We start from the raw sequence: 21,763 nt of genomic DNA, 5'->3' as shown, positions 1-21,763 counted from the left end.
TGGCTTTGGTATAATATAAAGATTTTTGTCCCAAAATATCCCACAGTAATGATGAGGATAACGAAACTTCGCTTTTTCCATTTGAACTGATTCATTTCTTTTTTTTTGAGCGATCTACTTTCTTCGTTCTTGAAATGCAGATTTATCAAGAAATTTGTACAAATACAATCTGACAAGAACATAAAATCAGCCTTTAAGCATGTTAAAGTGAAGCACAACAGCTCATGCCTACTAAATTACATCAAACCCCCCCTGGAAGGATTTCAAGGCAGAACAAAGATAAGAAGACAGATTCATCTCTTCAAAGCGACAAGTCAAGACAATAAAAAATAAGAATTTAAAATGTTTGTTTAATCTTTGGTTTTATTTTTTATTGTCTGTGTAGAGTAGCAAAAACAGAAACTGGCTGGATTTACAGATAAGAGAGGCGATGCCTGAAAAGATCAATAAAGAAACAATTAACAACTCCCAGCTCAGTAGGATAGCGGCTCCAGCAATAATCACAGCACAGATAAGTCTGCTGTTGCCTGTCCCCTCCACATCATTTTGATTTCAAATAGATGTCAGCTTTATCGGGGATCAGACATCAGAAGCTGGAAAGTTCCGACAGACACCCAGAGGGGAAAAGTAAAGGAAGAAATGAGCGCATGCTGCTTCAGAGGAGAAATCTGCACAGCAGGTGTAAGCAATGAACCTGACTTGATGCTGGGCTGAAAGACGATGGCTTGGGTGGGACCGGGGGCTTCTTGCTCTCTGATGTTGGAGTACCAGTCGTCTGTGCAGGATTGCTTTTGGACGTTGCTTTGGTATAGAGCTCCTCTGCAGCTGAGTGGCCACTGATCTCAATCAAGGTGTTCTCCAACTCACGAATGGTTTCCTCCAAACTATCCAGCCTCCTGTAGGTGCTGAGCCGTATATCTTCACTCGTTCTACCCTGCGTGGACAGACTCTCCATAGAAGTGTTTACTGAGCTCTGCTGTACCTCAGGTGTCATTTTAGTTTCAGTGTTGGGCTGAAGTCTCAGGATTCTGTCCCCTGTTTCTATCCCCCTCCTCAGAGCTTTCACCAGAGAGCTGTGCTGACCCAGCTGGAGAGAGGATTTAATTCTGGGTTTGGGCACCGGCTTAGATGACTCCAAAAGGGAATATAAGATCCTGTAGGCCTCTTTGACTGTTTTGGCCTCCATGAAGACTACTAGAAGAGGCCGGTCACTCAGCTGGAAGTCAGAGACCTGTGTAGTCTGAGGTGAGATGGTCAGAGTCTGCAAAATGTCTCCCATTGTACTTCGGAGCTCCTGGGTCTCAGAGGAAGACAACACCTGCATCTCCTGCTTGGTCAAGAGCAGGGCCAAATCCTGTTTTAATTCCACATCCTCGTCAAAGCTTTGCTGGATCCTCAACTCTCGCTGAGGAGGACCTCCACCTCCATCTTGTGAAGGACCCTTTGCAACAGAATTAGCTGCTAAATCTGTGACAGGATCCTCTGAGGCAGTGGCTGAAGCTGGCAAACACTCAGTCAGCAAGATGTAGGGGACAGAAGACAGACGCCTTCCCTATAAATGAGGAAAGCACTTGAGAACATGTACACAATTATCTGGTCAGCTGGATTTATTTGCTGTGTGTTGAGGATTGCTGTGTAAACTGAGAAATACAACATGATAAAATATGATTCAGTGATATTAACAAACTTTATTTCTAGATATCAGCGTGTTATCATGTGTGGGCCCCTTACTGTTGCATCTGCGCTGCTTGTGTGGTGTGTCCCATTCAGCTCCGTCTCAAAATCAGAACAATACAGTGAGACACAGCTGGACAGCCGTTCGATACAGTGTGTAAGTATTTACTGCTGGTCAGACATACACATTCGTACACACAAACCCACTGCAAAATCAACTCATTAGCAACTATATCTCATTATCTTTGACCGGCACCCACGTTGTTTAGCAAATGCACTTGCAAGGTGAAGTCACGTGCAGTTCTAGCTTGATGCAACAAGAGTTCGCACCACTGTCCACAGAAACCAGGTATGAAGTCAATGGTGAAATATTTTCCTGCTATCTAAAAGTCACAGTGTTCAGACTGTAAGATGCACCTACATAATCATGTGCACAAGGCACATACGTTCAGGTGACTGACACACAGCAGCGCTCAGCTACGATATTGCAGCGTTAAAGAATATTTGTATGTACACTGCATCTGCGTCTCCTCAGGGACAGAGGGAGCATTTTGACTGCTCCCATTGAGGGTTTGAATGTTTTCAAATCTACAGCGAGCCCCCCCCCGGCAGCACATATGATTAGTGTATGTCTTGTGCGTGCCCAATGAGACGCTGTGCACATTTACACACAAGAGACAGCAGTGTATCATTGATGATTTAAATCTTTGACAGAAACAGAATGTAGGAAGCTTCCAAGGGGATTTCTTTTTGTGATGATGTTTGTTGTTTCTTCTGTTCACTGTGACCTTCAGAGGGACTGAACTCATTGGTTGTAAACTTTTCTATCCGGGCAGTGTGGTTCTATACACGGTGAACTTGTTGGATATGCCATTAAAATAATAACACGCCGATGTGTCACCTGTTATGACATTTGGTTACATTTCTGTTCCGTCTGAAATACATTAAATTATAGACTAATGACAGTGTCTTCCCAGCTTGTGTCAGACTTCACTCTAGGTTATGCATCGTTGAACTAATTTGAATGGATTGGACACGCCCCATAAGCCCTTGTGCTTTAAGGATGCACACTAGATAGCTTAAATAAAGCCTTCTGTGTTTCGATCAGATTAAATAGCAGGAAAACAGCATGAGTGGATGTGGTTGGAGGCTAGGCAGTAGCTGGAGGTTTGAGTGTGTGTGATAGAGGGCAGTAATTCACAGCACTCAGGGGTCAACTGTTGTGTTACCTCGGTGCCTGGGGCCTCTGAGGGCCACAGGTCCACTCTGCAAGGGCTTTTACTGCTGTGAGGGTTAACAGGCAGGGAAAGGGGAGGGGGTAGAGCGATCCTGAGTGGGATTCTCTGAAATAGCTGGGAAGGGGAGAGGGAGGTTCAGAAGCTGTTATAAAATTTGGATAACAATCAGCCCCTGAATAATCAAAACCAATCCATCTTGAGTCTTTGTTCAAATTTCAGCAGGCTATCTTGTGTCAGTCGTTAGCAGCCATCGGGGTCCATCTGTCTGGCTGTGATCTGTGAGCCCTGGGTGATGATGTGTGTGACTGAACAGTATGTGATCTCTGGGCCCTCCCTGTGCCTGGGGCAGGGGGGACATATGGAACCTGCTGCTTGAACATGTGGTAATTGTGGTGACTTTATCTGCTCGTGAGCACATGTGCGTACAAAAGCCAGAGGCAGACTGTTGCTGTACCATAAATAATAAAACAGGGTGCAGTTTTCCCAGTCATGGAGCATCAGTGGACTAAGGATGTAATCAAGAAAATGGAAAACTATTGTTTGTGTTTACCTCCAATTCGGCTGCAATTTTCTCCTCCTCTCCTTCTCCTTTGTCCCCTGATGCCAGTGTGGGAGGCGTAGATGCAGGACGAGGGTTTTCAGACACCGTCCTTCTCAGTTTTACATGAGGCTTCTGGCCGTCCGTCTCTTCAGATTCCGACTTCTATAAATCAAATTGTCAGTTTTTCAATAAAATGGACTAATAGCAGAATATTACTATACTTTACAAAATTACCTTTACACATTTCCCAGGGATAAGAGGCTCTCCACTGCGAGAGGTCAAGCCGGGAGAAGATGGGAAACTGCGTCTAGGTGGTGGAGGGGGAGGAGACTTGGAGGGCTTCTCTGTGCGATACCGAGGCACCGTCAACTCATCTGGAAAAGAAAGTACCACACGAACAACTTAAGAACAGAGTTCAGTAATATGTTAACAATGACTTTGGAGCAAGCTATGAGGCATTTTATGTGATATTGATTACATGTAATGTGCAAGCCTACGTTAATCAATACTGAATGCTATACTGAGTCTTCTTGCTTGTTTTTCTATTGTTTTTTTCAGGTGAGTGTACTCTAAAGGGAGTCCATAGACCTGCAGGGCTTGCAAAAGCACTTCAAAATGCATGAATCCCTACAAACCAAAGATTTTTTTTTGCTTATTTCTTGAGCAGCTTGGAGAGGTTTTTACTTGACAATGATGCATAACGACGAAGACCGAAGAATGAAGCTCGTCTTACCAGAGCCAAGCTTGGTTCCACCCTCTTTCACAGACATCTTGTGCTGGGGCTTACTGATGCGGTGCTCTGGGGTTCCTGCTCCACTCTGGGGGTTCTGGGAGGACGTTGTGTTTGGGGAAGGCTTGATCTGTTTGGCAGCGAAGTCCAGGTCTGGTATAGCCTTCATTAGCTCAGCCTGGGTCTCCTCCAGCAGCCGATTGATGTCCTGAGCGCTGTACTGGGTCAAACTGGCTCGCTTCTCCTCCCAGTCCCGCTCTGCCGCCTGGTGAGGGAAGTTAAAAACACAACCATTGCTATTTTGCAGCACAGATGTCATATAAAATCTGGTCTTTTTAGTTGAAGCAGTAAACAACAAAATTCCTACCAGGCGAACTTCCATGGACAAGGCCTTGTCAGCAGCAGCGCGGCGCTCCAGCTCTTCCAAAGCTTTGCCCTTGTGTGGAACAGGTGGATGATTGTCCTTGTGAGAAACGGACGGGTTCCCATGGCCACGGCTAAGGCTGGCGTGGGGGCTCCAGTTGGACAGGCTGTTCCCTCCCCCAAGGTCATTGATGTTGAGTGGTGGGCTGGTGGGGATGTCGAAGTCCGAAAACTTCCGTAGGTCCTCATTGTGCTTGGATGCAGGATTAGAAAAGTCCTCCTGCTTCTTCCACACGCCCTCATTTGCTTGCCTTGGTAAAACATTAAACATGAAGTCATTAATTAACTCTGTGAAACGTAACACAGAAGAAAATATGAATATTTCATGACTTATCCTGAAAACATTCCCTAAAACACAAAACTCAATAGCAATCTTCACCAAAGATGAGAAAACATTGCCGTTGCTGCAAAGATGAGTGAACAAAATCTAATTTGCTGAGCTATTTTGATCAGTGAGGCTAATAAATTGGTATATGAGATGCTTTTTAGAACAGAAGCTGATTAGGAGATAAATGAGAGGATGCTGAAAGGCACACACTCACCGTACAATTAAAAAGCTTTTGTTCATGAGACTTTTTCATCAGGTTGTCAGCCAATAATGTTCATATTAATATTGGCTGGTAGAGCGCACCCCGCAGGACCCATTCGTTCCACCGTAAAATGCACCTTCGAAGTAGCAATTTACGTTTAAAGTCTTAAAGCCTTTATCATGACACTGAAAGTGTTACGAATGTAATTATGAAATGAAAGTTAAAATAATGCCTTTATAGTTACAGCAATGAATAAATTGTCTCTTATTTTTGATTGTATAATTGCAAATATAAAGTTTTTTTTGGTTTAAATGAGTGAGTATGTAAATGAAAGGATGGAGAATTTTTCATATTCCTGACACTGAAAATATCAGTTTAATTCATCATTTCCCAAACTTCACTATTGCTGATTGATGATTGATAATTTCTGTATCTTTTCTACTTTCAAAGCATTGGCCTAAGAATAATAAATGTTATTTGGTGGAAATCAATTACTCTGATTAACAACAACATCTAATCAATTTGGTCTCTTTTCAAAGACCATCTGCCCACAGTATTTGATGAGAATCCATTATGCTGCTCAACAGAACAAACCGAGGAGAGAAAACAATCATTTTGGCAAAGCTGCAAATGATGAAACCATCCTCAAACTTAACACAGAGACAAGCAGCTTGTTACTATTTCCTCCATCATATTTAGCCCTTTTGTTCCAACGCATACTGGCTTTCTTTACTGTAACATTATATTTAAGTGCATACTTGCGCATAGTTGCGAGGGTGTCTGTTATAGTCTTGCAGCGTTTTAACAAGGCATCGAGTCTGTGTGGCTCTTCTTTCAGGAATTTCACAGCTTCCACTTCCACCCTGAGCACCACCCGCATCTTACTCTGCAGGCCTGGAAACTGATCTGCAGGAGAAAGCATTTTGAACTACTGCAAATGGTTCATAAACACAATGAGGAATTTGAGACTGAATAAATGGTTGACAGACTGGCTGTGGGTGACGATTAAATAACTTGCTGATTAATAAGTGCATTACAAACTGCCTGACAGAGTGAGAGAATGAGAAAGGCTGTTTTCTGTTTGGCGCCTGTACACAGAAAGCAAAAATATGCCGACATGACTCACTTTTCAGCTCTGTGAGCGTTTCTCCCAACTTTCTCAGAACAGTGGCCTTCTCCTCCAGCTCCTGCACTGTCACCAGCTTGTGGTTAACAGACGACTCCTTCTGGATCTCCTCCACTGATTTCTCCAGGTCGCTGAGATGGAACAAACAGAAGGCTGAACACCAGGGACTCCTCTGCTGCACTTATATCTTTTACTGAATATTCATCTATTCAAGAATAAAAGCTATTTAAGTTCAGCAGAACTTCTGCCAATTAACTGTCTCTATCTAACTGGCAGGCATATCAACATTTTTTTGGACAGATGAACTGGAGGAGTATGGGTTGGTATTTAAAAGTTTCTTTTTAAGTAAAAAGTGGTACATCTGCTCTATATAAAGTCTTCTGGAATACTGACAGTTCCAGAAGCTCTACGCAAATATACGTTTTCTTGTGTGTCCGATCAGACTTGGGTCAAATAAATCTGCCTCTAGTTATGTGATTAATCAAAGTTCTTTGCATAATTAACCAAAATAGATTGGCCATTAGCCAGGCAGAGGAACAGACACTGATTGGCAGTGATCATATAACAGTTCAAACAATTAGTATGCAATCAAAATACAGCTCAGAGTGAGATCCAGCAATCACTATGTGGCTCAAAGAGAGATTCAGAAATTATTACCTCGGAGAACACTTCCCATATAAAGCAAGTTATCTGATTATTAAATCTCAAGGTAACTCTCTGCTCTGGTTTTTCAGTCACTTCAATTAGTTGCTGAGCTGTCTCATAAGTCAGATCTTAATAAGAATCTTGCTCCATGCAGGGCTTAATTACAGTTACAATTTCACATCTTATCACAGCGTCAGCCTGTGAGTCATCCCAGTCTAAAACAGATACCAACTTCCCATTTCAGACAATAATGAAACATTTCATTTAACTACTGTATGAATGAATATACAAACCAAAAACACTGATTCAAGAGGGGAAGTTCTGATGAACAGTTTTTTCTTTGGATTTCTAACATTCTGATTGTCATGAATTAAAAATACAACAAGGTTGGTGAACTTCATCAATCACCTGCCTGGCACCAAGGATGTTTTCACATCGACAGTTCAGTTGGTATGGTCTGAATCAGTTGATTGCAATAAAAAAAAACACCCCAGAATGTTCCCTCTTTTTATTGGGGAGATGTGTGAGTGGCGAGAGCAGGAAGAGTGTCCTGTGTTTGGACTAGTGCATTTTTATCCTCCTTTCTTTGTGCTATTATTTTCTACGAAAGCTGTAACAGTTAGGATGCTCTGAAGTATCAGAAATTGCAAAGCACATGTGGTTACAGAAGAAATTTAGGTTCAAACTTGTTGAGTACACTGTGTTTTTTTTGTTTGTTCCACACCAGAGTGTGATTGCTGTGTTCTCACCTGCCTAAACTCAGCACCTTCAACCAATCTAACGTAGGTGTGAAAGCACCCTGAAACACCACTGATATATTGCTTCTGTTACTGACTGGAGCTGCTGGATGATGAGCTCCTCCTCATTGAGGTACTTGAGTCTCTCCTCTTCCACCAGGAGGCGCTGTCTCTGCAAAGGATCCTCCTGCTTCCTCAGGGCGTCGGCAACACGTACGTTCAATTCCGCTTCTGTCCTCTTCAGCAGAGTTCGCACCGAATCTTGGTTCTCCATCTGCGTGCGCACGCAGGCGTGCACGCACACACACACACACACACACACACACACACACACACACACATTTTAAACTTGACAGAACACACACACTCTGACATCAGCAGGGAATTACACACACTTGGCAAGTATTAGGAAATGAAATGTTTTCAACCTCAGGTGAATAGCTAGTTGAAGTCATGAAATGTGCTATCACAGCTTAACGACCGGACGGTGAGGGGGAGAATTACAACTGTCCAGAGCTTTTGAAAAACTGTCACTGATTTATGCCCATTTTATTTTACGTGATCCTTGAGGGGGCCTCTTGCTTTAGTTTATGTTCTTCTCTGACAGCTTATACAAGAAGGGCATCCTTGACTGTCTATGTCCTTATTGTAAGTTTTAACCCTTGTTGCAATATGCAACAATAGTTCCCTGCAAAGCTTCAGCACTGTCCGTGGTACCCCTGAGGCTATTTGCATGTGAACATAATGTTTCCCCTAACAATGAAAGTGGGGATGCCTGGAGGAGAAGCAAACGATGACAGAGGCACTGAGCGTGAACTCCTCCTCACTGTTATGAATGGAAAATTCTACAGGGTTACTCCATGTAATACAACTCCCTCAGATGAAAGCACCTGGTAAGCAAGAGAAATTAATATTTGATGAGCCTTATGTTCCAGGAAGTAAAGCAATACCACGAGCAATTAGAATGAATCCCCCATTATATTGACGTGAATAATGGTGCTGATGCAGCAACATTACTACTGAAATTATACCATATCTTAAGAAAAAAATTCAACAATATGTGCTGGTAAAAACACTTTTTGAATATTCTGCAGCATTGTCCTCTCTCTCTCCCACAGCTGTCTGTCTCTCCTGCAACCTCCCTCTGTAAAATTCATGAACCGCATGCAAAATTTAAGCTGCTGGCCATCGCTGCGCGCAACAATGCAGGTGCAGGTGTAGGCGTCACACTTGGGCTCACAGACAGGTAAACAGCAAACGGTCCTCTCTGGGTACTGCACTGCCTCGGCTGCATCTTCCTCCTTAAGCCGGTGGAAGAACCCCTCATGTGTGACTGCTGTTACAGAACCAATACAAGAAGGCGTGTATTTCCTCTCCCACACCCATCACCCCTTCTTTCTTTTCCTCTACAAATGACATGAATCCCTCCTGTCATTGAAAGCATCCAAGTCTTCCTGACTACAGAAACAATGACACTGCTTGCAGCAGAGATAAATGGAAATATCCCCTTTCCCCTATGATGCATCCTCTGATTCTGCATCCGTTGTTACTTGCTGCATCTCTGAGGAATAGCATACGATGTGCGCTGAACCTTTAAGCTTTTATCTTTCGAGCCTTCACGCAGTCTCATTAGCAAACCTCAAAAGATACAAAGCCCTCCGTGTGACATGCTATTTGAACCTGTAGGCGTTATTTACTGTAGGTACTGGACTGAAGTAAAGATCAAATAAACTTCAAAGCTAGTGCTTCTTTATTCGTAAGGCACCAGTCGTACACATCCAACATTATAATGTAAATGTGGCATATGGAAATAATTCAGATACAAAACACTGGATAACTGCACAGAGGGCAAACCACATATCATGTCCATTCGGGTCTAAATGAGAAGTTGCATCACACTGCAATCACACACTGATCTTTTGCCAAAAAAAGACTTATTGACAGTAATGGCAGCAGCAAATTCATTTGAGTTTGAGGATACTTGTGAAATGAAATCCAACATGTCCAGAGGTCTGCTGACTACCTGTGAATTTGATGTGCCTTTTCTGTATTCATGTAGTATTTGTACAATACTTCAGTTCTTATTTGTGTTCATGGCACTGGAACTGTATTGGAGGCTTTTGCATCAAATATTTCTGGTGAATATCAAGTCTTGGTCTTCAGTTGAAGCCAAAACCTTTTTTTTTCTGACTTTATTTCTTAAAATGTAGGAAACTAATATTATATAACTTTATAGTAAAGAGGATAAAGACCCTATGAGGCATTTATGTTTGTGTAGTCAAATCACTTGAACAGTTGGGGGACACTGGGTGATCTTCCCCCCTGGAAAAACTCCTCACTTGGAAAGAAGTGATTAGTGACTCCACGTGTACCAGTGCAAGCATATGAGGGTCTGCAGCATTCCCAGATCAGCAGAGTAGGTGGGGCAACAACTGGGACAGCTTGGAAATAAGGTCAGTGGCCATGTATAATGGGAGAAGAAGAGGTGCAAAAATACGGTTGCTTAGGTTTCTTGCACATCCCTGACACAAATCTGTTGAATAAGGCTTTATTTGGTGGCATGTACCAAGCTAACACAGCAGGCTGCCATTTACAGCAGGAAAACCAAGGATCATGCTGGAACTTGTGTGAACACATGGTGTATCTGGACAGTTTGTCTGTTTGATTGCTGCAACATTACAGATCTAATAAATATTACACCCGTAATTCACATAGTGAATCAAGGCCTGGAGTGCTGATGGAATGAACACCTATTGTTTGTGACTGTTGAAGAAACAGAAATAAATACCGTCTACCTGTGTCTTGCGCAGCTGAGTGAGCTGTTTACGCAGGTCGGTGGCGTTTTGCTGCAGACCGTGCAGGTGGAGTTGCATCTGCAAGCGGCTGACGCTGTTCAGCTGGCTTGTGTTAGAAGGTGGAGGCGGCATCAACGCAAGAGGTGCCGATGGTGTGTGAGCTGCCAATCAAAGCAGGACACGGGGGTCACCGGGAGGTTGTTGGGAAACAAACTGGTTAGTTTGCTTGGCTCTGTTAAGATTTGCCAGTCAGTCAAGCACACCCACACGCAGCAGCAGCAGAATACACACAGGCCCAAACAAATACACACAAAAGGTGGTCAGTCACACGTGTACACACTGGGTGCAGTGTGTAAATGCACAAAAAAAAGGAAGAGAAAAAAAGTCATATCTATAAAAACTCTAATTGCGCCCTGGAGATACGTGAACTCATGCTATTAGTAACCCATATCGAGGTGCAATTAGTCTATTCAGTAGTGACACACAGGGGAATAACCATGCTCTTATCTTAACACAGGGCTTTCTTTGTGAGTATGGCCATTGACTTCCTAGCCATTCACACACACACACACACACACACACACACACACACACACACACACACACACACACACACCTTAAATACACATACACACACACACACACATACACACACTTACAAAGGAGTGCCCTGTCTTTGAGAAAACAACCCTCAGAAATTCCCCAAAGAAGAAATAACCAAGCAGAAACAGGGACAGAGACAGAACGAAGGGAGGAGTCCGCACTCTGCAACCAGGAGGAAGACGGGAGGGTAAACACCGCCAGCTACCCAGCAACACCACACACCCATACAGAGGGCAGAGAGCAATGTCTGAGAGGAGAAAATAAATAGGGTGACAGAGTAGGAGATGACAACTACCTTTCTTCTTCAGCCGTCCAGCTGGAATATAGAAAGAATGCGCCAGTTACCGAGAAATTAATGAGAGGGTGATAAAGAGACAAAGAGAGGGAGAGAGATGAAAGGAGAGTCTTTAAATTTACAGAGGGATGATCCGGAACAGCATTTTCATTGACTACTGCGGAGAAAATGACTGGGTTAAGTCTTTTGGCCGTGTATCAGTTTGCCGGGACGTTTCAAAGACAACTGTGTCCTTTCACTGGCACTGTGAGGTTTGGGTGTGTTTTAGCCAGAAAATGAGGACAGAAGTGATGAGAAACCAAATCATAGAACTTGATTCAGAAAACAATGAGTCAGTGTACTGTATATAGCAGGGCTGCCCTAACTGAGGGCCAGGGGCCAAATTTGGCACAACAAGAAGACCAATTTGTCCTGTCACATGTACTAAATAAAGGATAATAATCCTGATGATAAAAAATATGTAAATACTGTTAAAACTATTCTGCTGATAAATAAGTGCAAATATGTATTAAATATGTCCTAATATGATCATGCAGCAGAATCAAACTTTGTGCAGCAAGTCAGTTTTGCACAATTTAGTTTGAGTTTTGCCTCACCAAGGGTAACATTTTGGGCTGCTGTGGTAGATCCAGTGTTATTTATGTATTTCGATATATTTTTGGTTACATTTCATGTTACTATGTTGATCATTCTGTCCACAAGTGTTTCGTAAGTAAATGTAACGGTTTTTTTTTCTTCTTTCAAAACAAAAACCTGAAATCTGTGCATCCAGCGCTGTTCCAAAGCTGGGTGGCTTACCAAAGAGGTTATGTTTACTGTCTTGCATGTTTGCTTAACACCTATCAACAGCGCGGAAGCTGTTAGAGGACATTATTTATTTATTTGACACAACATATCCCCCTGCTTCCTGTATTTGTGCTTAGTGACGCTTAAGATTTCTCTTCCCCAGACAAAAACAAAAGATGAAATTTACACTAAACATTCCCAAGTGAACTGCGAGATCTGACAGTGACAAACAATCGAATAATGTTGTCCTTTCAGTTTTGTTTTTTACAAAGTATAATTTTCCATGTTTCTTTCTTCTATTTCAAAGTATCTTATGATGATTGAAGAGAAAGAGAGCGTTGGAAATAAAAATGACTGAGGTAAAAATACCAGACTACACAAATCCTAACTAAGCCAAAGTGGTGAGAAAGATGGCGGTGTCACTCCTCCGACTGTGAAACTACTAGTGCTAAATGCAGATCAATTGCACTTGTAAGAGAGCAGCTTCATTGCTTCATCGTGTCCATTACTGCATGTTAGCTGGAAATAAAAGAGTCGGGAAAATTTCTTAACAAATCAGGGATAAGCACAAAAGCGGAGTTAGTAACTCTAAAGTTAGCAGCTCCCGTCACGGGTCACCATTACTGTACTCACTTCCGGGGGTGGAGCCGTCACTGTTGGTTTCGGTCTTCTCGCTGGAAGAGAAAGGTAATGGCCGTGAGAACTCGGTTCCTTGGTCCGGAGGGCAGCCCGCCATCATGCAGAGACGCAGCAGGCCGCATCTGAGGATCAACGGCCACAGGGCAAGGCAATTACAGTGCTAACGCTAACAGCACCACTGGTGGACACTATCAGACTGATCACATCAACATGTCTTTGTTAATCAGCCCCTTCTGTCTTCATAAATGTCAAGTGCTGTGATAACACGAATACGTGAGAGACTCATATGTAACAGTGTTGAACAAGTTGTATGTTTACTGCTCTGTACTTGTGTTCAGCAGTACTACATGGCACATAATGGCTCCAATGATAGCCTGGTGCTGCTACTTCTTGTCAGTAATGTGTCTGAACTGAGGCTCTGTTGTGACTTTTAGAGGGTTAATGGAGTATAACGGCTTACGTGCTGTCACTGTCTGGTGCTCTGGTCAGCACACTCTGGACCAGGCCTGTCAGACTGGCGATCTGCTTCTCCATGGCCTCCATGCGCTCCAGACGATGATCCCTACAAATCAACATTCTATTTCAAACATTTACCAATGATTATGCCTGACCCTTTTATTTTGAAAGTGTCTTCCTAGTTCTGACTAAGTCTGTCACATAAATATGCTGAATGATTTATTGAACGATCCCTAAATCTGGGCCAACCAAAGCAGGACACGAGGGTAAAACATGAAGTTCCAGATCCACCAGATTCAATTAAAAAAAAAAAAAGATTTAAATAACTGTTAAAAAAGAGGACAGACGTCAAGCACATAGACAAAATGAATCTTAACAGCATAAAGTGTCTGTTTGTCCCATCGAGGAAAAAACATTTTTTTGAGAATAGTTTTGGCTTACAGGGAATTCGGAGACCATCACTACTGGACACCTTAACTAAACACCCCACATATTCATACTGACCTGCTAACATCAGAGTCTGGTCCAGACATTGAAGAACCAAAACCAGGAGTGGCCCTGCCACCCTCGCCAGGTCCAGCTGTCAGACACAGAGGCTCTGAACTGGAGCTGGGCCTTGACTTTGGGCTCTCCACAAACACGGAGGAGGACGCCGAGTCTTTGCGGAAGCTCTGCCTGACTGGCGAGGCTCTGCTAGGTGAGCTGGAGTATGAGTCCCTGTCTCTCAGCTGCATGTCAGGGATTTTCTGGGGGGACGAGGGTGGCATGCGGAAACCCATGCCCAGTGTGGCTGAAGAGTACGTGTCAGTGTAGAGGGAACCTCCAGGTTTGTAGAGGGAATCTTCTAGGTCCCCCTGAAGAGCGGCTGCTGAGTATGTGCTGAGGGACCGCACAGAGCCACGGCGGTACAGACCGGTGGACACGGGGAAGCTAAAGGGATCTCCAATGGCTGCTAATGACTGTGTGGAGGCGATGCTGAGGCGACCCTCGTGCATCAGACTGTAGGGGTCTGCATACAGCCCCTCATTCTTCATCAGCGCCATGTTCTTTGCAGAAACCTCTTCATCTGGCTTGACATCACGGCGTTCCAGGATGGCGCTGGGCGATGGAGAGAGGCCCGCATTGACACTGTGCCCAGCTGAGGGATGGTGGGGATGTCTGGGCTGTTCATGCTGGGGATGGGACCCCGTGAAGGATGGAGGACGGCCTCCACTGTAGGAGAGGCGTGAACGGGATGGAGAACCAGAAGAACCTGAGGCTGTAGAGGAGGGGAGGGTGTTGAGGCGGCGAGTTGGGGAGGAATCACGAGAGGAGTACACCATCTCTCTCTGAAATGATAAGCAGGGATGAATGTTACCATGGAGACATACAGATGAGAGCAGAGTGTTCAGCATGTGTCAGTTTGACATGAGCACCACTGAGATCTGACCGACGATGGACATGCTGTCCAAGTCTGAGCATGCTTACACAGAATGATGAAATCCACAAAAGACCAATTAATCATCCACGGGCAGAATTCATTCCTGAATTTTAGTCTTGAATCCTTTTTTTTTTTTTTATATAAAAAGATGTATTGGCCGAAATGGAAATATTTCTACAGGTCACGCACATTTAATTCCCCCTGTCTTGAATTCCTACTGGTTCAACATGCATTTATCATAAGAAGAATCCTGTGTCTGAGAATAAATATTAATTCTCTCAAGTGAACTGCAATAAGATGCAGTACAAAGCTATTCATTTATGTCCATTTTCCTTTTTCCTTTACCTGTACAGTAAAATTTTCTCATATGCTCCAATGCTTCTCCCCTCAATATTCCTCTTCCTTTTTTCTGTGCTACCCCTTTCATGATTTCTATCATTTCTGCAGCTTTCCAAATCCAAATAATCTGCTTTCCCTTGTCACATGACTACCTTTGTTGCTCAACTAATCCCTGTTTTTCTTCTCATCCTTTGCTCCCCGCCATCCTAGGTAACCTTGTTGTGCAGCACAATTTAATACATTGGAAATATTAGAGTGTGAGAAGAGAGTTTGTGCTGCTTAGTCACACTGGTGGAGCTGTGTGAGGTCTGGTTTGCAAACGCTGGTTCTCCACAAGAAAGAATCAGTCAAAAGAGCAAATGAATGTCAAGATGCTTGTTGAGATGCAGCCTATGTGAGTTTCCATTCATTAAAAAAAAGAAAAGAAATGAACTGTCTGTCTCATTCTGTGCTGTGTAGTGATGTGTCAGCTGCGAACGAGCCAAATCGTGCAGCCGACTCTGAAGGCTTCCCCCCCAAACGCCAAATTCTTTTAGTTACGTTAAAATTCACACCAGGTGGAATAAAAAGATGAGCATTCTGCTACACTGCCACACACTCGTACACTGACTGATGTGCTCTGTGTGTGTGTATGTGTGTGTCTGTGACCAATCACAACAAATCAGGAAGACATCAGGTAGCGAGTGGGACTGTGAGATATGTGCAAAACTGCAGAACAAGATGGGTGACAGTCAGAGAAAAGAAGTAGAATCTGAATTTTAAGAAATGAAGAACCAAAAGATTTTACTGCTGAGCTGAGTCCAATAAACTCGCTCAAATAAATGGTCCAAAATTTCAAAAAGTGTGTACTTGAATAACTTAAAATCAATATTGTGTAAATTGGTCACGGTATCAATTCAGCGTAATTCAACCCTTCAGAAGTTCAGGGGTCACTTGTATCTCACTGTATTGTTCTCATATTCTGTTTCTTGCAAAAACACAAAATACGCAGGCCTTGTCACCTTTTGACTGCCTGCTTGGATGGCTGATAGCATTTGAATTCTGAGAGTTTTGTGAGTAATACAAATGTTAAGCAGCAGAAATAATTAAAGGTCTCCCACAGGCTTTCTTGATCTTCAGTGAAGCAGAAATAGCTTCGGGTGTAAAATATGCTCATTTCACAAAGGAACATTTGTCTCTGGTGTCTGCACATCAACAGATGGCCTACTTGAAGATAAGAACATACATTTCCAGGAGGAATACCTGTTAAGTCCCTGCAACAGCCTGTCAAAGTTACCAGTGAAATACAAAAAACACTATTGCCATGCCCAAGAAGCCCATTACTCCTCTTTTTAGAGGCACAGAATTATAGCAATTCTCTCTGACGGCTCAGTTGTCAAGCATTCGGATTAGAGGAGATCAGACACCATTGTCTCTCTAAAATGCCCCCCCCCCAGTTCCCCTTTTCTCACCCTCAGGTCTCCGTTAGCCAGGTGTGCAGCTGCGGGGTAGGAAGCATAGATGGGCTCTTTGCGATAAATCTTAATGATGCTGCGGTCTTGGATGTCCCGTACATCCTCCAGCTCGTAGAATACGTTGCGTGCCTCATCCTTGATCAAGATGGCTGTGTTGGGCGACTTCAGCATCCCTGCTGTCAACTTTTGAGGGAACATGTGCACGATGAGGGCGTGGAGCGTGTCCAGGCTGCTTAGCTCATGGGTGATGTGCACCCGGCGTGTCTCATCTCCGTACTGCAGGAACAGCACACCTATAAAAAAAAAAAAAGGAGTGATACGGTAGAGAGTCTTGAAAGTACCATTTTCAACATTGACACTTTTGATCAAAATATTCTGCCTCTTCAGTACATGAGATCTTTTTTTTGTCCGTAAGATTGTGGGAGCTGTGTGAGAATTCACAGCTGCTACAGGCTGAGTGTTCAGCACTATTGCAAACATTTTTTTAACCATCAATACTTAGATAGCAATGATTGATGTTTAATCATTTACCCAGATGATGAAATCCTTGATTTGTTAAGCAAATATGTGTTTGACGCCTGACTAACCTGCATATTCATCTTCATACACCGTGGGACAAACAAAAACAACAAACAAAGCAAAGAAAGACCAGTGATTAATAAAAATCAGGCCATTTAAGTCAAATATTACAGATGATTTAGGGAGAGAAGAAAACAAAGAATAGTTAGTAGAGACATGGAGAGGACAGATTAGCAGCTCCACGGATGAACAAAATGCTCCTCAGTCACTTTTCCTGGAGTTTTTAAGACCGCTTTTTATCTATATTTCTTTTACCATCCCTGATGTAATACAGCAACTTGGTCTTTATAAGCCTGGACCCGCCTCACACTAATCTACTCCATATCCCTAAGGCACTTTTGTAGTCAACTTGCCCTTTACTCTTTCAGTTACTCTTGCATGCCAAACACCTCCTCAATGATTAACACTGGCATGCAATCCGACGTTCATCGACATGATTACACAGGGTTGTGCTATTATTTCCAAATTATATACAATATACATAAGAACTGAAAGTATACATGCAAAAATTTCACAAAATAGGGTTTCCTTCCTGAATAGAAGGTTACAAGGTACTCCTAGATAAAACTAATGCAGTATGTTGAACTGAATCAGTTTTATATTGAGATGTGCTCCTAATACTTTTTTAATTACAATTCATACGGAATATAAGAAGCACTTCTCTAGTTCCTCAGCGAAGCAGCAGGTTTTGAGTGATCACGATGTCAAGAAATCACGTGAGAAACCATCTGGTCAGGATTCAGGGGTTTTTTTTGGACCAGGTCATCCCTTCTTTGCATCTTTTAAGGAGATATGGGGACAGATTAGATTTGAGACTGTACAAAGCAACAATGGCGGCTCCTGAAGAAATGAGCGTAGAGGCCATGAGGTCAAATCAGCGCTTGTGATTTGGAACCAGAGCAATAAATGGCCACAAGGCTTTTTTTTCTCTCTTTTTTTTTTAGCAGGGAACGGACATTTTCTCTCTTCTACCGGCTGGCTTCAGCTTCCACATCAGTTTGATGATCTGATTGGTTAAAGATGGTTCAGTAAAACTAACCGCCTCCATCCAAATCTCTCCAAAATAAATCCACACCTTTTTTTTCTCCCAGCAGATTCAGTAAAAACTGAACATTAGAATTCCCATAAAGGGATAATTTTTTTTGGTTGTTGTATAATTACACTGCACCAGTTTTATCTCAGTGTACCTAATAAATATGCAAGTTAGTTTATGATACAACAAGTTCTGAACAATTCAAGAAAAGTTCTGCTATTTCAGGGCCGAATCCTCTTCAACTAGAACTGGTATGGCAAATGAGGTGAGAGTAGAGCTATGGTCTGCCTCCTCAGTACCAGTGACATCACGTTAACAGACAGCTGCAAATCAGCCTCAAGTCCAACAAGCATGTTGTGACAGAGGCTGCCTGCAGTACTTCCAATCTTAACCTGGAGATCGTAGCTTATTCTGGCTGGCAGAGCGGGACAGCGGCAGGCTCTGGCGAAATCGGTTCATCCGGTTGAACCCGATTGGGATGTCAGCTTCAGACATGGTCTCCAAGGATTCGGCAGAGGCAAAGGAGAGCTTGGTAGCCTGGTCGGCAAGCCCAGACTGGGTAGACTGGGAATGCCTTGGACTGCGGCTCTGTCAGGGGTATGTAACACACATTGAGATACACAGTCAGTCAGTGAGAAGTGAAATGGAGGCAGAGAGGATGGATTGGAAGGGGCTGATGGAGTAAGAACAAACCGGAAAAGAGAGCAAACAGACAATGACACAGCCCACAATGTAGCAAATAACAAGATTAACAAGACCTTGACAATGGTTTAGCTAGTAGCCATTCACTAAGAATTACTAGCGTCACGGTATCTGACATCAGCTGAATACTGCAGAGGAACATAAAACACAATACAGTTGTACTCAAATGGCTCAGCACTCCAGGGGATCAACCTTCATAAATCAAGAATGGTGGGTAAGAAGGAGAATATAGCCATGAACTGTGCTTCATCTTTGCATAAATTACATCGCGTTTGCATGACTTTGCACACCTCCCACACACCCTTATCCAAACTCGTCCCCACACAGCTATAAACTTTAAATGAGTGCTTTTGGGATGGGAGGAGAAGCTCATGCAAATCCTGGCCTGTCACTGAGGGTTTATCCTGCTGGCCTATGCCCAGGCGTCTCTCACTGAAAGACTGTTAGTGCAGCTGGGGCTGAGCTCAGTGAACTGGCTCCCTGATCCCTCAATGCTGTAGCAACGTCTTCCTCCAGCTCTGAGGCTGCTGTAATGAGCTCCCAGAATGCTGTCTGCTGATTGTTTGAATGGCAGAAGCAGACACATCCTTAGCCACAGTACAGTAGCTGTGCCCGTCTCCTCCTCCTCCTCCTCGCACCATGAACACAACACATTTCTCCCCTGTATTCACAAGACTTTTTGCTCTCGCTTCTCTGACTGAGTTGGACAGCAATATGGAACCAGCATGCTGTTCATTAATGAGGTCTTTAATTATTACAATTCTGTGACAGAAGCGACAGAGAGAGCCAACTCTGTGCTCATGGACTCTGCAGTGAGCTGTTGGAATTGATTCAACACTGCATAGAACACAACATTCTTTTAAGACGGTGATTATTGAGCAATAATCTAGAAGGCTTTATAACAGTAATCTAATGTTCTGTCACTTACTCACTTGTTTGTTTTGACCACCAAGCGTCCTGGATGTTTTTACATAATCATGACAGACAAGCTAACAGCATTTCGTGGTACACCGTATTACATAATTGCTGAGATCAGTGCCAATAGCTATTTTTTCCATAGTAGTTTCTCGTTTTTTGTTTTATTTGGTTTGGGGATGTTTCACATCCAAATGATTGGTTCGGATCAGTTCCAAAATTGAACTGATTATTACTCAACCAAAGTTCCATCATCCTACCCAGGTTAATAAAAATGCATCTGCTACTTTTTGAGTAAAAAGACCACACAAAAAAACACGTTATAACTTTAAAAAGTTAGTGTCCCAATAGCCTCAGAATTTTAAAATGATGGAACTTGTATGCAGAACTTGAAAAAGTATGATTCAAAACAGATTTTTTTTCTTTTTTTTTTTTTCCAAAATTACCTCAACTTGACCTTCTGAAGTTCCATCAACTTAAAATTCGAAGGCAAACTTTTAGATTTCATAACAAAGACGGTCATTTCACTTCCTTTTGGAGGTTATAAGTAAAAATCAAAACTCTTTTGTTCTAAACCATGGCGACACTACGTAAGTGAAGAGTCTTTTTAAAAACAGAGTCAAGGAGGCAATTACATGTTCAGTTGCCCTTCTCTGTTTGGTTGCATCTTTTTCCACTGCCAGCAAATGTACATGGGATGATAACATGCTGACAATCAGCGCTGATACCACTTATATTCTCGACGACTGAATTAATGTAAGGCAAAAGTAAAAATAAATCTGAGAGAAGCTGAAAATTGCACTGGACAAAGTCAAACTAGCAGAGGGACGTTTTTTTCTTAATGAATTCTTAAACCACTGAAGCCTGTTCATGAATGAGGTAAAAAAAGAGGTGTTTTTTTTTTTTTTTTTACTGTTATGAATAGATGAACTGCTGCAGCAGTCAACTGTTGTTGGAACTGCATTTGCCATTTTGCCTTATAATGTCACGCGGGTGTTGATTTGGTAAATTACTGGAACCTCATCTGGACTGAGAAACTGAACCATCCACTCTCTAATGTACATTACCTCCACATACGGGATGATGGCGGTGTCCAGCGATAGGGGTGGCAGACACTGTCTGAGCACGCAAAGGGACCTCCGCATTGACAGATAACCCCCACTGTGTTTTCTAATGGGGTTATTCATCTAAACTGTAACCACAATGAACAACAACTCAGCCAACAGCACTACAGAGGAGCGACGAGCACTGCAGCGTGTCACAGTCTGGCTGGCGACACGGAAGATGTTAGTGGAGAAGTTTGGAGTTCACCCATTAATCAGGTTGCAAAAGATACGGCTGCAGCAACTGCATGTTTAAGAGATTAGTTTCAGTAACAGTAATAACAAAAATAATTCACTGTAAATAGCACAGTTATCACCGCAAATGCGACTCAGCGTGTTTTATATCAATAAAAGAGGCTTAGGGTCAAATTAATTAAATCCTTAGAAAAAGAATAAACATTTGTCAATGTACACTTAAAAAGATATATTTTAAGGTTACATTTGTCTGTTGAATCAAATTCTCCTCCGGGAGGCCATCTTATGTAGACGAGGCTAAAGACACTGAACGCAGCACCTCTCAGTTTTGGGGGACGTTTAGGAATAGGATCTTAGTGTTTAAGATGAGAGTTTATTATGAATAATCTGATCAAATTATAGACTGGATGCTAAAATTGCACGAGGAGACCATGAAGGGCCTTTAAAACTGAAGTGTCCTCCACGGTTAGGATTGATGTGTAGATGTGCTGCTGTATTCTGAATCATCCCAAGTGTGTTTTTCTCTTTGGGATGCCTGAGCACAGGGCATTATAACAGAAATAGAAAGATGAATAAGTCTTTCTGTGTCATCCTGATACAGGAACGGTTGCACATGAGCAATAGTTCAAAGACTGGTACTGATATTTTTATGCCACAACCAGCAAGTTAGCTTAGCTTACTGCAAAACCCACATAGAAACCAGCAACATCTATATTTCTTGGCATAATTTCTATAATGGGCCCACTTTTCTAAATCTTAACGCACGAATCATTAAAAGTTACAAAGATAAACTGATTTGGCAAAG

The 21,763-nt window shown here is 42.7% G+C and overlaps 1 protein-coding gene across 7 annotated transcripts in view; it reads right to left on the bottom strand.

The window, feature by feature from the left end:
- srcin1a (SRC kinase signaling inhibitor 1a) overlaps positions 1-21,763 on the bottom strand; it is a 69,842-nt gene that overhangs the window by 12,529 nt on the left and 35,550 nt on the right. For 3 of the 7 annotated variants that reach the window (XM_086186160.1, XM_086186162.1, XM_086186163.1), the window contains exons 5-19: positions 18,436-18,631; positions 17,019-17,030; positions 16,429-16,724; positions 13,723-14,546; positions 13,223-13,324; positions 12,757-12,884; positions 11,338-11,358; positions 10,440-10,600; positions 7,743-7,918; positions 6,263-6,393; positions 5,895-6,042; positions 4,551-4,857; positions 4,187-4,448; positions 3,688-3,827; positions 3,463-3,615 (exon numbers count right to left, since the gene is read on the bottom strand). In XM_086186160.1, coding sequence (XP_086042286.1) covers positions 3,463-3,615; positions 3,688-3,827; positions 4,187-4,448; positions 4,551-4,857; positions 5,895-6,042; positions 6,263-6,393; positions 7,743-7,918; positions 10,440-10,600; positions 11,338-11,358; positions 12,757-12,884; positions 13,223-13,324; positions 13,723-14,546; positions 16,429-16,724; positions 17,019-17,030; positions 18,436-18,631 — 3,057 coding nt within the window. Of the gene's footprint in view, positions 1-136; positions 1,553-1,731; positions 1,777-2,903; positions 3,027-3,462; positions 3,616-3,687; positions 3,828-4,186; positions 4,449-4,550; positions 4,858-5,894; positions 6,043-6,262; positions 6,394-7,742; positions 7,919-10,439; positions 10,601-11,337; positions 11,359-12,756; positions 12,885-13,222; positions 13,325-13,722; positions 14,547-16,428; positions 16,725-17,018; positions 17,031-18,435; positions 18,632-21,763 lie in introns of those variants that run through there. The other 4 variants (XM_086186157.1, XM_086186158.1, XM_086186159.1 and 1 more) reach the window with 4 other exon arrangements.

Source organism: Aulostomus chinensis, chromosome 18, assembly GCF_037954235.1.
Source record: "Aulostomus chinensis isolate RoL2024-O1b breed Wild chromosome 18, RoL_Achi_v1.0, whole genome shotgun sequence".
Lineage (NCBI taxonomy): Eukaryota > Metazoa > Chordata > Actinopteri > Syngnathiformes > Aulostomidae > Aulostomus > Aulostomus chinensis.
This window is presented reverse-complemented; position numbering and strand designations above follow the sequence as displayed.